General features: G+C 45.1%; 1 protein-coding gene across 2 annotated transcripts; it reads left to right on the forward strand.

Moving 5' to 3' along the window:
• Positions 1–3,478: 3,478 nt before the first annotated feature.
• Positions 3,479–14,587, forward strand: Pip4k2c (phosphatidylinositol-5-phosphate 4-kinase type 2 gamma). 2 transcript variants are annotated; one of them, XM_004861199.4, is made up of 10 exons: positions 3,479–3,781; positions 6,204–6,301; positions 6,928–7,024; positions 7,801–7,944; positions 10,278–10,424; positions 10,610–10,648; positions 11,519–11,632; positions 11,970–12,237; positions 12,394–12,497; positions 12,677–14,587. In XM_004861199.4, the coding sequence occupies exons 1-10, from the start codon at positions 3,611–3,613 to the stop codon at positions 12,755–12,757; spliced, it is 1,263 nt and encodes a 420-aa protein (XP_004861256.1). In that variant the 5' UTR covers positions 3,479–3,610; the 3' UTR covers positions 12,758–14,587. The 2 variants fall into 2 exon arrangements, with proteins under 2 accessions (XP_004861256.1, XP_012933749.1); XM_013078295.3 differs by lacking the exon at positions 10,610–10,648 and having other exon boundaries at positions 3,480–3,781.
• Positions 14,588–15,121: the final 534 nt, after the last annotated feature.

Below are 15,121 nucleotides of genomic sequence, written 5' to 3' on the forward strand. Positions count from 1 at the left end.
TGTTGTTGTAAATCTTCTTTATCCCTCCCTGATCTCACTCCCTTCTTTGTATGTAGTGGCACTTAATAGTGTGGTAAATATCCTTCTAGATTTGATCTATCTTTTCTTTTCTCTTTCTTTCTTTCTCTTTCTGTTTCTTTCTCTCTCTCCTTCCTTTCTTTCCTTTCCTCCCTTTCCCTCCCTCCCTCCCTCCCTCCCTCCCTCCCTCCCTCCCTCTCTCTCTCTCTCTCTCTTTCTTTCTTTCTTTTTTTCTTTTGTAATACCAGGGATTGAGCCCAGGGCCTTCACACAGCTACATCCCCTGCCCTTTTTATTTTTTATTTTGAGACAGAATCTCCCTAAGTCACTAAGTTGCCTGGGCTGGACCGGAGCTTGTGATCCTCCTGCCTCAGCCTTCCAGAGAGCTGGGATTATAAGTGTATACCACCATGCCAGACATATTTTGCCACTTATTTACATAAAGACCTTTTTCCCCCCTGTAGATTTTTTCATGTCAATATACATTAATTTCCCTCATTAAATATGTGTAGTTTTTATGTTTATCCTGTAATTCATCCAACCATTCCATTATTGGTGGATATCTAGGTAGTTTGCAATTTTTAACAAAGAAACTATTCTGTTCTCTTTTTTTTTTTCTTTTTTCTTTGGTACTGGGGATTGAACTCAGGTCCTTGCACTTGCAGCGCAGATGATGGAACCACTGAGCTAAATCTCCAGCCTGTTCTCATTTTATTTTTTTTTTTTGGTACCAGGGATCGAACTCAGGTCCTTGCACTTGTGCAGTAGGTGGTGGAACCACTGAGCTAAATCCCTGGCCCCTGTTCTCATTTTTTAGCGAGACCATCAACCCAGTCCCAGCCTCACTTGTCCCTCTAACGCATCACTATCCCTCCCTTGCCAGCACCTCAATTTTCTTGTTCCAGGATCATACTTTCAACCCTTACTATTTTCTCTGCTCATCCCTCAAAGCCGTTGAGTTGGAGAAAACTGTACAATTGAAAAGACAAAAACCAACAAAAAAAATCCCAACTAAAGATGAAGAGCTGCAAGCCCACCTGGCCCTTCAGTGCTGCTCCATGTTCCTCCTGTGTTTCCCTGCTCCGTTTCCTTGCCTGCCTTCCAGGGCAGTTGTTTTAAAGCCTTCATTCCTGGAGATCCCCTCCTACCTTCCCCGAGAAAATTAGCATGATCAAGCATCAAGTTCACCCCTTCCAATAACCCTTCATATTTGCCTATATCTCTATATATGCTTTGATTCTCCCTCTGACAAGGGATGAATCTCCCGTCTCTAGACTGAAATGAATCCCTCATAGAGACTCCCTGCTCTCACCCATTGCAGTGTTGGGGATTGAATGAGGGCCTCACATGCTGGGCCAGAGCCTATTCCAGGCCCCTAGATCCTTAATTCTTGAGATTACTTACACAGGACCCCAGTATGTAAAATAAAAGTACTGCAGCACATAAAAGTATTGTTTGCATCTTCTTTAACATTTGTCTCAATGATCTTTTCTCCTTGTGAGCTGTTCTTCCTCCTTTCCTGTGTGCTTCTCCATAAATGACTTCCTGGTCTCATTTATTTTCTCACAGACAAATCTCCAGAAACAGTCCCACGCTTCCCATCACCACTCCCTCACCTCTCATTCATTTTTCTAAGCCCACCCTGATCTAGCTCTTGTTCTGGCCAGTTGTTCCAAAGGTTACCTGATAGCAAATAAAACAGGCATTTTTCAGTACTTGTCTTACTTCTCTCCATATTCTCTACTCCCTCTTTGAAACTCTACTCCTTGGGGTTTTTTTGTTGTTTTTTTTTTGTACTGGGGATCGAACTCGGGTCCTTGTGCTTACGCAGCAGGCGGCAAAACCACTGAGCTAAATCTCCAGCCCTACTCCTTAGGTTTTTGTGACGCTACTCTCCAGCCTCCTTAACCTCTGGCCACCTCTTCTGAGTTTTCCTCTACCAGCCTCCTAAATGAAGCTCTATCTTTGGATTCAGCCCTTGATCCTCTCCTTCCTCTTTCTTGGGTATGTTAACCATGCCCACAGATTCACAGCAATTCTTCTTAAATCTATCCCTAGCCCAGACTATCTGCTGAGCTCAGGGCCTATATGTCTAGTTGCCCTCAGGTACCTGAAACATGTTCCAGATTAAACTCATCTTTTCCTCAACACTGCTCCTCTTTGTGTCACCACCATTTCTCCTCACTTTAGGTAGAACCCTGGGACTCACTCTGAATGTCTTGCTTTTCTTTCAAAGCCCACACCCGCTAATAATGCCTTTCTTTCTTTCTTCCTTCCTTCCTTCTTTTCTTTTCTTTCTTTCTTTTTTTTTGTACTGAGTCTTCACATGAACTATGTTGACCAGCCCTTTTTTAAAAAAATTTTGAGACAGGGTCGAACTAGGTCACTAAGTTGCCTGGGGTGGGCTCAAACTTGCCATCCTCCTGCCTCAGCCTCCCCACCAAGTGCTGGGATTACAAGTGTGCACCACCATGCCTTGCTCCACTATGTATTTTCCAAATTATCTTTTTCTTTAGATGACATCCCTTTCAACTCAATAGCCACAGCTTTAGTTCACCATCTGTGCGTGGACTTTTGCAACACTCCAGTCACCCTCCAGAACGATGCTTAAGTAGTCCTTCTAAAAGCGTACTTACTAGATCAAATCCACTTAAGGAGATCTACAGTGCCTACCCTTCCTAATATTGTTTCTTTCCACTGGTTCTCAAGTTCCAGCCCTACTTTACTATTAACATCTTCAGAAACAGAAAAAATTTTTTCTTGTCTCCATGGCTTTGTACACAGGTCTCTGCCTAGAAAGGCTTTTAACCCTTAGCCCTGAATTCCATCGAGCCTTCCATTCCCAGCAGTCTCCATCCTCTTCCAAAGCTTTCCTGACCATCTGCACTTCACTCTGGGTCATAATCACTGCTTCATAGGCAGCTCCAGTATAACTTTTATCTCGAATATTGCAACTTTCTCCTTGGCCAGCCAGGGACATTAGACAACCCACCAACTCCTTTAGGGGGGTGGAACTATTTAACCCTAGCTTCAATCAAAGGAAAAGAATCAGTTTGAGGAACAGTACTGGGTACAAGTAAATACTCAATAAAAACTTGGTGATTAGGTAAATGAACGAATTTAAAGACGCTAGTGGCCACAGGTAAGAATTGCGGATTTCCCATGCCCGCCCCTGCCAGATCTCTACTTGGTAAAGAAACGCTTTCGCGTTAGCCTCGGGCGGCAGGTTACTCTTAGAAACCAAGCAAATCCAGAAGGCGGTGACTGCACGAAGAAGCTCCCGACCGAGTGTGCTCCAGACCGGCCAGGGCGTACCCCATCCGCCTGGATAACCGGTTGGGGCCTCCCAGGTGGCCACGCTCCGGCAACCGGCCTCGCGCAAGCCTGCCCAGCTCCAGGTGAGCCCACCCACAGCGCAGGAGTCTGGGCGGGCGGGCGTCAGGGGCGGAGCCAGCCTTGCCCCGCCCCGTTCACGCGCCTGCGGTCCAGCCTCCGGTCACGTGACGGCGGCGCAGGTGAGCACCGCTTCCGGGGTCGGGCGCTTGGATTGCGACCGGCTCCGGCTTCCACTCAGTCGGGTGCGCGGGAGACTATGGCGTCCTCGGTCCCGCCAGCCACCGCACCCGCGGCAACAGCGGGCCCCGGCCCGGGTTTCGGCTTCGCCTCCAAAACCAAGAAGAAGCATTTCGTGCAACAGAAGGTGAAGGTGTTCCGGGCAGCCGACCCGCTGGTGGGCGTGTTCCTGTGGGGCGTAGCCCACTCGGTGAGAACCAGCCCTAGCCCCTCTCAGCCCAATCCTCAGGACCTCAGCTCCTGCGCTTTGGGGCGTCTGGGTTTCCTGGCTCCCGCGTCTGGATTCCCTTGAGCTGCCCCCCACCCGCCACACTACTGTCCTGGCCCCTGCCTTCAGATGTTCCTCCAGTCTGTCTTCTGGTTGTGCACTTTTGTCTCCATGTCTGCCCTTTACTCCTCTGGTAGAGTACTACCTTCCCGAACCTGAATTCCAGGTCCCTGTCTCGACTTCTTCCAGCTCCAGGCTACGGAGACTGGTTGCGATCCGGATCCAGCGGGAGGAACATTAGGAGGAGTGGCTCTTGGGGTGGTGAGGTCTCAGAGACCGCGTGTATGGGGGTGGGGTAGCTTGATGAAGGATCATTCGCTTTCCTTTCCACCTTATTTCTAGCCTTAGCCCTTGACTTTGCAGCTTTGAGTTTGTCTGGGCTTCTTGGATCTTCTAATCCTGCTTGTCCCTTCCTTTTCCTTCCAGAGGTACAGCATGTTAGAAAAGGTACCCCACCCTGAGCCTAAAGGATAAACTCATCCAGGATTCAATGTGTATGTGCCTTTGTACTTAACTGCATTTCCATTGCTGGCTGGAGGGATGGTATTTGTTGCAAGTGGAGGTTATTTTTGATCAGAGAAGCAGAGGAGCTCTGATCCTAGGAACACTATGTTGGTGAACTTTGGGCACAGGAAACTAAAGGGTCTAGCTTGGGAGTCAGGAGGAGGCCAGTGTATCTGTCTTCTTGAGGATTCCTCCAGTGAAGGAAGCACAGACCTAGCCCCCTTCCCTCAGATCAGGAGTGAGTGGGATGCAGTGATCTTGAATGTGACAGAATATTTTGGTGATCAACTTTCTTGAATTGTTATAGTTATGACAAGGTTGTGGGGATGGAAGGGGATGAGGAAGATGCAATTTTTGTTATATTCTTAATTTGTAGTGTAGAATGTCATTTGCGGTCAGTTGGCTCCCTTTTGTATTTGCAGCCCTCTGAGTGATAATGTCTTATTAGCAAGTGTCCAGTCTAAGGCATTTGGTAAGAGCAGGGCTGATGGAGGTAGGACTGCCTCTCCATATGTACCTTCCAGGTTAGGTGTATAACTTCCTTACAGGAAGCTTAATAGAGAGGGTAAAGATTGGAGGATTAAATATAAGACCTGCCTCAGCTTCTTTAGGTATATATACTTTAGCTCCACCAGCCCACCCTTCAGCCAACACATATCTACTTCAAGTGTCTGGAAAGGAGAAATTCCTTGAACATATGCCTTTGTGATGATTCAGCCTACTTAGCAGGTGGTAAGGAGGGGACAAGAAGAGTTATAGCTGAATTTTAGGCTGGGAATCTCAAGTGGCTTATTTTTTTCCTTGAGGAATCTGTTCTGCCCTCCTTTTGTACAAGAACGGGAGGAGTTGCATGCACTGCAGTATGTGGGATTTAGGTTAGACTGCAATTCTTAACCTTTTTCAAATTATCAAGGATAGGCAAGACATTCATTTATTCAGTTAATAAACATTTCAGGATCTCTGTGTGCCAGAAATTGGGCTAGCTAGGCACTTTAGCAATACGAAGACTGGGATGACCCCTTGTCCATGAAGAGCTCACAATCTGGGGGCTGTGGTGGCGGAACTTACATAAACTGGCAGTTAGGATCATGTGGTACATCATGCAATAGTAAAGGCAGGTGAGAGGTAATTTAAACATCAAAAAGGATATTTCCTTGAAATTCCTAAATCAGAAGCCTCCTTTCTACCGCCCTGAATTAGCAGGCTGCAGATCCTCAGGCAGAGGAGAACATAAGATGCTTGTAGCCTTTGGGCTTGACTTTAGGAAACAGTCACCTAATGAGCTCTTGTCCTCTGATGGCCTGCATTCCCTCTGAGATCAGCTGTTCTCTTACTTTACCCCTAGGCAGGTGGGTACCCACTGCAGAGAACTGGGTCAGAGTATGTGGAAGGAATGTCTTGTTTGTAAGGAGATACTCCTTACAGGATATGGGTATTTCATCTTCATGCTGCTCTCCACCCTTCTGAGTCCCATTAACTTAAAAAGATTTTTTTAAATGGAGCAAGTAGCTGTCTTGAGTCTCCAGAGGTACTTTTTTTTTCTTTTTTCTAGAATTTCTCACAGCTTTAAAAATAGTCCTGAGTTGCTTACAGAGTTTGCCTAATATAAAATTACTGTTGTGAGAATGAAGTTCCACGGGGGTGGGAATGTGAGGGTTGCTTACAGCAGTCCTTCTTGGCCAGCAGAAGGGCTTAGACACATTCTCTGACTTCAAACATGTGCACAGCCAGTGTTTTTAAAGGAATGAGGTTTGAGTTGCCCTTTCCTGACTCCTGTTCTGACACATTGTATAAGTATCCACACTCTTACTGCTTCCTTCTTCATGTTTTGACTTATCAGATCAATGAACTCAGCCAGGTGCCTCCCCCGGTGATGCTTCTGCCAGATGACTTTAAGGCTAGCTCTAAGATCAAGGTCAACAATCACCTTTTCCATAGGTAAGTGAGGAATCCTTGCCTATCTCACAGCAACCTTCTAGGAAAAGAAATACAAGTGATTTTTAAAAGAATCCATGAGTTAAAAGTTTTAGATTTGGAAGTCATCTCATAAGTTGTATGACCTGACATCCTTCCCAGTGCAGAAAGGTTTGTGCAAAGAAATTAAAATAATTTCTAGTGTTGTCTGAAACCTTATGTATACTACCAGTATTATCTGCCCCTGCCTGGCAGTTCCATAGAGTAAATACATTCACAGGCCAGTACTGTTATCCACTGATAAGGATTCCTTGATAGAAGTACTTTAGTCTTCTAAGCCCCTCTAGTACCAGAAGATGCCATTCAAAAAATCAGTAGTACCTATAGCCAACTTTAGAATGTCTCTAACTTGCCTGGGATTTGGGAAATGCTACTGGTTATACTACTCTCCAGCCATGTAACTTAGGTCACTCAGTCACCCTGAAACACAGTCTTCCCTTCTATAAAATACCTTTAAAAGTACCTCACAGGGTTTTATGAGAATCAACTGAGGTAATAAGTGTAAAGGTGGATTATAAATTGTCAAGCCCTATATAAATGTAAGGTAATATTGTTATTTTGTTGTTTCACCATGAAAACCTGTATTTCAGGGAAAATCTACCCAGTCATTTCAAGTTCAAGGAATATTGTCCCCAGGTCTTCAGGAACCTTCGTGATAGATTTGGCATTGATGACCAGGATTACTTGGTGAGAGTCCATTATGGGATAAGGATAGTCTCTAGCAACTTGGGAGTCCTCGGATAGTCATAATTGGAGAAATAAAAGTCTCAGCAAATATGATTCTTTATCATTTTGTGGTCTAAATCATCTTCAAAAATCTAACAAAGGCTGGGGATGTAGCTCAGTGGTAGAGCACTTGTCTGGCACATGCAAGGCTTTGAGTTCAGTCCCTAGTACTGCAAAAATACAAAAACAGCTAATGAAGCACATCTAATGAAGGCATCCTTGGGAAAAAATATAGATACATTAAGAATTTTGTGGGCTGGGGATTTAGCTCAGTGGTTCCACTGCCTGCCTCACAAGCGCAAGGTTCCAAGTTCGATCCCAGGTACCAAAAAAAAAAGAATTTTGCATTTGCTAGGTGCAGTGACACATGCCTGTAATCCCAGCTATTTGGGAGGCAGAGGCAGGAAGATCGAAAATTCAAAGTCAGCCTAGAAAATTTAGCAAGACTGTGTCTTAAAATAAAAAAATACAAAGGGCTAGGGATGCAGCTCAGTGGTAAAGTAATTACCTAGCATATGTGAGGCCCTGGGTTCAATCCCCAGTACTACAAACGACAAGAAGAAAAAAACCTTTGCATTCAATTTTACTTGGTCTGTATGTGGACACCAGATTAAGAACCCCTGCTCCATCTTTTCTAAGGTTTCATGTGGTTTTAGAAGAATTTTGTTAGCCATTAACCTTTGACTTATTTCTCCACATAAATGGAAAAGAAGCTATAGCTTGTTCTTTGTCTTTAGGTATCTCTTACCCGAAGCCCCCCAAGTGAAAGTGAAGGCAGTGATGGTCGATTTCTCATCTCCTACGATCGAACTCTAGTCATCAAAGAAGTATCCAGTGAGGACATTGCTGACATGCACAGCAACCTCTCCAACTACCACCAGGTCAAGCTTCTCTCCTGCCCATTCTTTCTTCCTCGTCCCTATGGTACATATTCAGCTGCCAGAACACATGAAATGACTCCCTGTCTGTCCCTTTTTTTCCCCAAAAACCTTTTGTATCTCTCTCAGAAGCACTTCATACCATGTTTTCAAAGACTAGAAATTTGAAGGAAAGGAAGGTTCTCTGGATACGTATTTGTTTTACTTAACAGAAGAATTTGATGTGTCCCTTACCATTTTGTACTTATAATCCAAATCCCACTTTATCCTAAGAAAATCTTTCTTCTCTCTCTCCTCCCCAATCCCTCACCTTTTTACCTAAAATGAGTGTCAGCTTTTCCTTATGGCTGGCTTCTTGGGACACTAGGGAACTCTGTGCAGAGACCCAAAGACCAGGTCAGCAGAGTGGCCAAGGAAGACCTATGAGAATATAGGAGCTAAGGCAAAGGAGCCTCCAAATTCCGTTTAACAACAATTGGGAAACAAAGAGGAACAGGTTTTTGGAGGAAGATAGCTCTGATTTAACGTGGTGAGTTTTAGATTTCTGCAGTTTATCCACCCACAGAGATGTCCAATAAGTGGTTGAGATACGGATATGGAATTTAAGAAAGATGATTAGAATAGAAGTATAGATTTGTTTGTTGTATATGAATGTGGTTATTAAAACCACTTATTTTCACTTAACATGACTTACAAACGTAGGTAAGATTATTGAAGGGAAATATTTGTAGTGAATTGAGAAGGACATTGAGGACAGAGCCCTAAATAGCAAATAGAGAAAAAAAGACATAAAAGTGATGAATAGTAGATGGGCGTTTTTAACTATTGATGCCCTAGTACATTCCATAAAGGGTTTGAGGGCAGAAAAAAAATCAAGAGTGGTGTAATGAGAATTGAGAATGAGAGCATTTTATTTTATTTTATTTTATTTATTTTATTTTTATTTTTGGTACTGGGGATCGAACTCAGGACCTTGCACTTACTAGGCAGGGGCCGGAACCACTGAGTTAAATCCCCAGCCCTGAAGAGCATTTTAAAGAGAGACTGGCTGTCAGGGTCAGGTGCTACACAGTTAAAATATGACAATGACTAGAACATTAACTGGATTTGATAACAGGGATTTTGGTGTGATTTCAGAGAGAAATGAGGGTGTAAATCTGATTTCAGTGGTTTTAGGCATAATTGAGAGATGGGAAGTAGACTGATTACTGATTACTTTTCTGAGAAAATTGGCTCTGAAGAGAAATAAGTAGCAACACTGAGAGGGAGACAGAGAAAGAACCATTGAGAGAAGAATTGTTTTGGTGTTGTGTTTTGTTTTGTTTGCTGTGGTAGGAGTTGAACCCAGGGCCTAAAGCATGGCAAATGGTTTACCACTGAGGTACACCTCCAGCCCTGAAAGAGGGACTGTCTTTTTTTTCTGGTGGTGGTACTGGGGATTGAACTCAGGGCCTTTGCACCAAGCTTTATCTCCAGCCTTCCCTCTTTTAAAATTTGTTTTTTTTAAATTTTGAGACAGGTAGGTTCTTGCTAAGTTGCCTGGGCTGGGCTCAAACTTATGCTGCCTCAGCCTGATTGCAGGCATGTACCAGCATGCCTGGCTGAGGAATTGCCCTTTAAGAATGTAGATTACCAAATTGAGCATAATGGTACATGCCTGTAATCTGAGTACTGAAAGAGGCTGGGTCAGGAGGATCACAAGTTAGAGTCGATTTAAGCCAAGGCAACTTAGAGAGATTCTGTCTCAAAAAATAAAAAGGACTAGAGATGTGACTCAGCATGAAGGCTGCAGTATCACAAATAGCCATCATACAGGCTATAGGAATCTAGCCCACCAAGAAATATTGGTCTAAGTAAGTGGTATTATTGATAAGCAGACATAAGTCCTAATTCTGGTTCTTTGACCACTTATATGGAGAGGACCTAAAGTAAAGATGATAAACCTACCTTCTTTATCTCTTAGAATGATAAAGGTGGAATGAGATTGAAAAAGCTAAAATGAGAGGAATCACTTCCACTTTATACAAATGGAAGAAATCAGAAGACTTGGGGATTCAGAAACCATGTGGATAACCAGGGACATTATTAGGAAGCTCCCATTACTTTTGATCTCATAAATTTTCTACTTGAAGTTTTCTTTCTTTTTTTTTTCTCTCAAACTCCTGGTGATCCTCCTACCTCAGCCTCCTGAGTGCTGAGCTCACAGATGTGTGCCACCACACCCAGCTCTTTGCTTGAAGTTTTCTGCCCCTCTTGAAATGAGGATTCCCATCCTTGAGCAGTTCATATGTCTGCTACTCAGCCTCTCCTTATGCTTTTCTCTCTTTGTAACCCAGTACATCGTGAAGTGCCATGGCAGCACGCTGCTGCCCCAGTTCTTGGGGATGTACCGAGTCAGTGTGGATAATGAAGACAGCTACATGCTTGTGATGCGCAATATGTTCAGCCACAGACTTCCTGTGCACAGGAAGTATGACCTCAAGGTAAGGAGAAGAGATCTCAGCGTTAGGGGAGGATCCTGATGACCTGAGAATAGAGAAGGCCCTGAGAGGGCATTGGATGATTCCTTTTAAAGAACAGAAGGGTATGAATATAAGTACTCATCTTAGGAGCTGGGTTCTGTTCTTTTGGCCTCTTCTGTTGACTTGGTTTTTGGGTCTCTCCACAGGGTTCCCTAGTGTCCCGGGAAGCCAGCGATAAGGAAAAGGTGACCCTCATTTTAAGTGTCAGGGTGAGGGGTGGGGCTGGGGATGAAAGGGGTCTTCTTAGGATGAGGGGGCCATTCTCCATATGGGGATCATCAGCTATTTATTCTCAAAGCACCGACAAGAAGAGAGATGTGAACTTCTACTGGTGCAGAGGTAGCCTGGAGAGGCAGTAGTAGCAGCTGCTTTGTCCCTGGCAGGGGGTATTTTGTGTGCATGGTTTGGGAATGGGTTGAGATACTGGGCTTCTAGAGCAAAATATCCACCTTCCAGCTCTCACTTGGGTCCTTCATTGAAGTAGATATTTTTGCTAAAGAAGAAGGAAAAAAAGCCAGCATGGAAGATTTTATTGAAGACTATAATCAGAAAGTCTTATAGTGCAGATGCAGGCTGGAGGTGTAGCTCAATGGTAGAGCGCTTGCCTAGCACGTGCAAGGCCTTGAGTATAATCTCCAGCACTGTGCCCCCCCCCCCAAAAAAAGTGGAGTATGTTGTGATGTGGGATAGTAGTACAGCTGAGTGACTGAGTTTGGGCAAGCATCACAGTTTGGGAATTTTTTTTTTCTTTTTCTTTTTTTTTTTTTTTTTTTGAGACAGGGTCTCACTATGTAGTTTAGGCTGTCCTTGAACTCAATATGTGGCCCAGGCTGGCCTCGAACTCATGCCAATCTTCCTGCCTCATCCTGCCAATTGCTAGGATTACTGGTGGGCACCACCATACCTGGCTCACAGAATGGTTTCACTGGACAGAAGTAGTGTGAAACTGCTGTCCTCAAGGCCACTGAGATAGAGACAAAGTGGTCCACAGAGGCAGGGTTGTTCAGGCCCCAGGGAGGGATTGTAGTCCTGAGACATCCTTTTCCCTATTCTAGGTTAAAGAGTTGCCCACCCTTAAGGATATGGACTTCCTTAACAAGAACCAGAAAGTGTACATTGGTGAGGAGGAGAAGAAAGCATTTCTGGAGAAGCTAAAGAGAGATGTGGAGGTGATGATTGGGGTGCTCAGAAATGCCTTTCTTTCTTTCCTTTTTTTAGTTGTTCCATTCACAATAGGAGAGAGCTCCTTCCCTCCCCTTATTCTTTGGGTCCTCTATATTTAGTAGTTGAGCATGAAACAATAAACCCATGGAGGCTGGAGTGAATAAAGAGGTAATCATAGATTCTAGGACGTTTAGCACCAAAAGGCAGCAGTAGACCCCAGTCTCAATTTTTATCCTTACCTTTCCCTAGGAGGGGCCCAGAAATTCCAGGATAGAGGTATAGAGGTGTTACCTGGCAGTGGGGAGGGAGATCTGGGTTTTCTGATCTGTAAGTGGGTCTCAGTTTCTAGTGCAACTGAAGATCATGGACTACAGCCTTCTGTTGGGCATTCACGACATTATCCGGGGCTCGGAACCAGAGGAGGAGGGGCCTGTTCGGGAGGACGAGGCAGAGTGGGATGGGGACTGTAATCTAACTGGACTTCCTGCCCTGGTGGGCTCCTACGGCACCTCCCCTGAGGGGATTGGAGGCTACATTCATTCCCATCGACCACTGGGACCTGGAGAATTTGAGTCCTACATCGATGTCTACGCCATCCGAAGTGCTGAGGGTGAGAGAGATCTTGGAATTTTGAGGGTAGAGAGGGGAGGTTGTCCTTAGGAGACAGAGACCAGATGGTAAGCTGGTCAGCTTTCCAAACAAAGCTGATTCCTGGGAAAGGAGAATTTGGCCCATAGCTGCCTTTTCATTGTTGGTCTTTCTCCAGGGGCTCCCCAGAAGGAGGTGTATTTCATGGGGCTCATTGACATCCTGACACAATATGATGCCAAGAAGAAAGCAGCTCATGCAGCCAAAACTGTCAAGCATGGGGTGAGCATTCCCCAAAACCTGCCTTTTCCTGTCTTGGCTATTATCTGAGTAGAGAGCCTTTTGTGTCAGAGCAATGGGGTGGCAAAAGAAGGGAAACAGGCTGGAGTAGGTGGGAGAACAGGGAATGGGGAAGATGTGGTGAGGTGGCCTGACACATTGTTTCATACCTCCTCTCACAGGCAGGGGCAGAGATCTCTACTGTCCATCCTGAGCAGTATGCTAAGCGATTCCTGGATTTTATTACCAACATCTTTGCCTAAGAGCCTGTGTGACTCCATGGTGATTTCTGCTTCACATTCAAGGTGGCAGGGTTCTGAGAGGCTTGGGGGAATTGTGGATATTCTGGTCACTACTTCTCTTCCTCCTTTGCTAATTTCAGGCTACAGGCTCCTTCCATCTAAATAGCTCCATCTCGTTGAGTAGGCTTTTCTTGGTCCCCCGAAATACATTGCCCTTTCTCCCTTCTGTCCATTTTTGTTCCTTCTTTCCCTCCTTCCAGCAAGCCCTCTTGCTTCATTATAGTGTTACTGTTGACTCTCCCAAGTGCCTTGATCTTTGTAAAATATCCTATTGTTTCTATAAGATAGGAGGTGCGGGGACCGGGGAGGGATGTTTGCCATCTTCAAGACCTGACTCAACAGATGGACCTGGCTCAAGAAACTACTTGGTGCACTTTGTTCTATGGAATGAACTGAGAGTGTCAGAATTTGCTGATAACTTTATAGAACTCAATAGTGTGCTTCCTTCCTGGTAGGCCCTGGGATGGAAGACTTTTGGGATACTACAGATGTGGATGCAAGTATGCACACACGATAGAAAGTGGCCAATCCAACACGTGGAGGTGGGGTGGGGAGTGGTCAGCAGGCTGGCACCTCACAGAGGCAGGACCTGAGAGGACTTTTGTGACTATGCAGGGAATTGGAGGTCTCTGGCAAGGAGTGATTACTCTCCAGTCTTCTCCCACCCCACTCCCACTTCCATCTGCAACCATCTGCACATCTGGGCACAGATGCCTAGAGATGGCCAGAAGTGTCTGAGCCTGGGTGAAGGTGTTTGACTACTGCTGCGTGAACCAGAACCTCATGGCTTTCCTGGAGCTGGAAGTTTCAATGGGTGTGGTCAGTTCTGGAGGCTGGAATGATGGGCCTGTGTTTGGCTCATTTACACGTTAAGTTTCCTTTCTTCCTGCCTAGCTGTCCCGGAGGTTTATTTCCAGCAGAAGGGACTATCTCTCCTGGGTCAGTTCTGGTCATTTCAACAGGATGGAGATCTCAAGTGTGGGAACTTCCCTGAATGTGTGCAGCTAGCACACTTCCTTCTGCCCTTTCTCAAACCCTTTCGTCAGCTGTATTTGTTTTCATTCTGTTCTCTTTTGTCCCATCTTATACTGCTGCTGTGTCTCCCAGGGGACAGATGGCCTTCTTTGTCATCTTCACTCTCCTCCCCCAGAGAGGAGTCAGAGCCATAACTCAGTCACCCATCCACTTCCAAAGATAGCTGAATTAATGGGTGATACTCTCAGAATGTAGAGGACCCTGATGAGATGAGATAGGTGTCCTTCCCTCCCTCCAATGCCTTTGGGGCTAAGATACTCATTCTTGATACCACCCCCCAAGCATCCACATTTTTTTCACATAAAGATGGGCACCAGCAACTAGCCTGTGGGGATGCAAAGCTGTTTTGCTCTGTCTGGCTGGACTAACCAGTCCCACAAGAAGGCATAAGGTCGTAAGGGAGAAACTGCCTTCCTGTCACCTTCTGCTCCAAAGGAGGTAGCAAGAGAAGTCTCCAGTGTGGGGTTGGAGCCCCTGTAATACCTTCCTGTCCTGTGTGGATCCTGGTGGATCTTTTCTATTCCCATCATCTACCTTTCCCCTGTTGAATGCAATAAAACTCTGTGACACCAGCAGCTGTTGCTTTTTAGAACTGGGTTTACTGATTATGCGGCTGGTGTATCTTAGGCAGTATAATCTTCATTTGCTGCTTGTTTTTCACCTTTTTTGTTTCATTAATAAAAGATCTTATGTATTTACTCCCATTACTATCACAATACAAAAATAAATTATTCAATCCAAATTCCTTCACAGAAATGCTTTTTTAAAACTTCTTTTTTTTTAAAATTCTGAGGAATCCTGTCCTTAGGGATACAAGACCAACTGAAGAATTCTAGTTGAAAGATGTGGGATTCTAAGATGGCTGTGAACTTAAAAGGTGGTGACGGGTGGACTAGGAATGGGAAACATTCATCAACTTTGGGAATTGCAGTAGTGAGGCTTGGGGAGGAGTGGAATGGCATGGCCTTCATCCCAGGAGTCCGGGCTTGCTCATACTCTTATCTCCAGAGGTGAGTGGGCCTCAGCCTACCAGCTGAATCAAAATGAATTCAATGTTCTGGGCCTCCTGGGAAAGCTCTCTTCTGCTTAGAGGACAGGAAGAGTACATCAGGGTCCTGGGAAAATGAAGAGTGACCAGCCCACCAGTCCAGAGAGGGAGTGAAAAAAGGGGTGGATGACTAGTGTTTGTTGCCAGTCTGGGAGATTTCAGTGTGTCTTGGCTGAGGAGGTCCTTGGCTGGTGAAAAAACCTGGCTTGATGTGGCCCCAGGGAAGTGAGTTGGGCTGGGGG

The sequence above is a fragment of the Heterocephalus glaber genome, unplaced genomic scaffold (assembly GCF_053883595.1).
Source record: "Heterocephalus glaber isolate CG9 unplaced genomic scaffold, H.glaber_assembly_v1.0 deba00001569, whole genome shotgun sequence".
In the NCBI taxonomy this organism is placed as follows: domain Eukaryota; kingdom Metazoa; phylum Chordata; class Mammalia; order Rodentia; family Bathyergidae; genus Heterocephalus; species Heterocephalus glaber.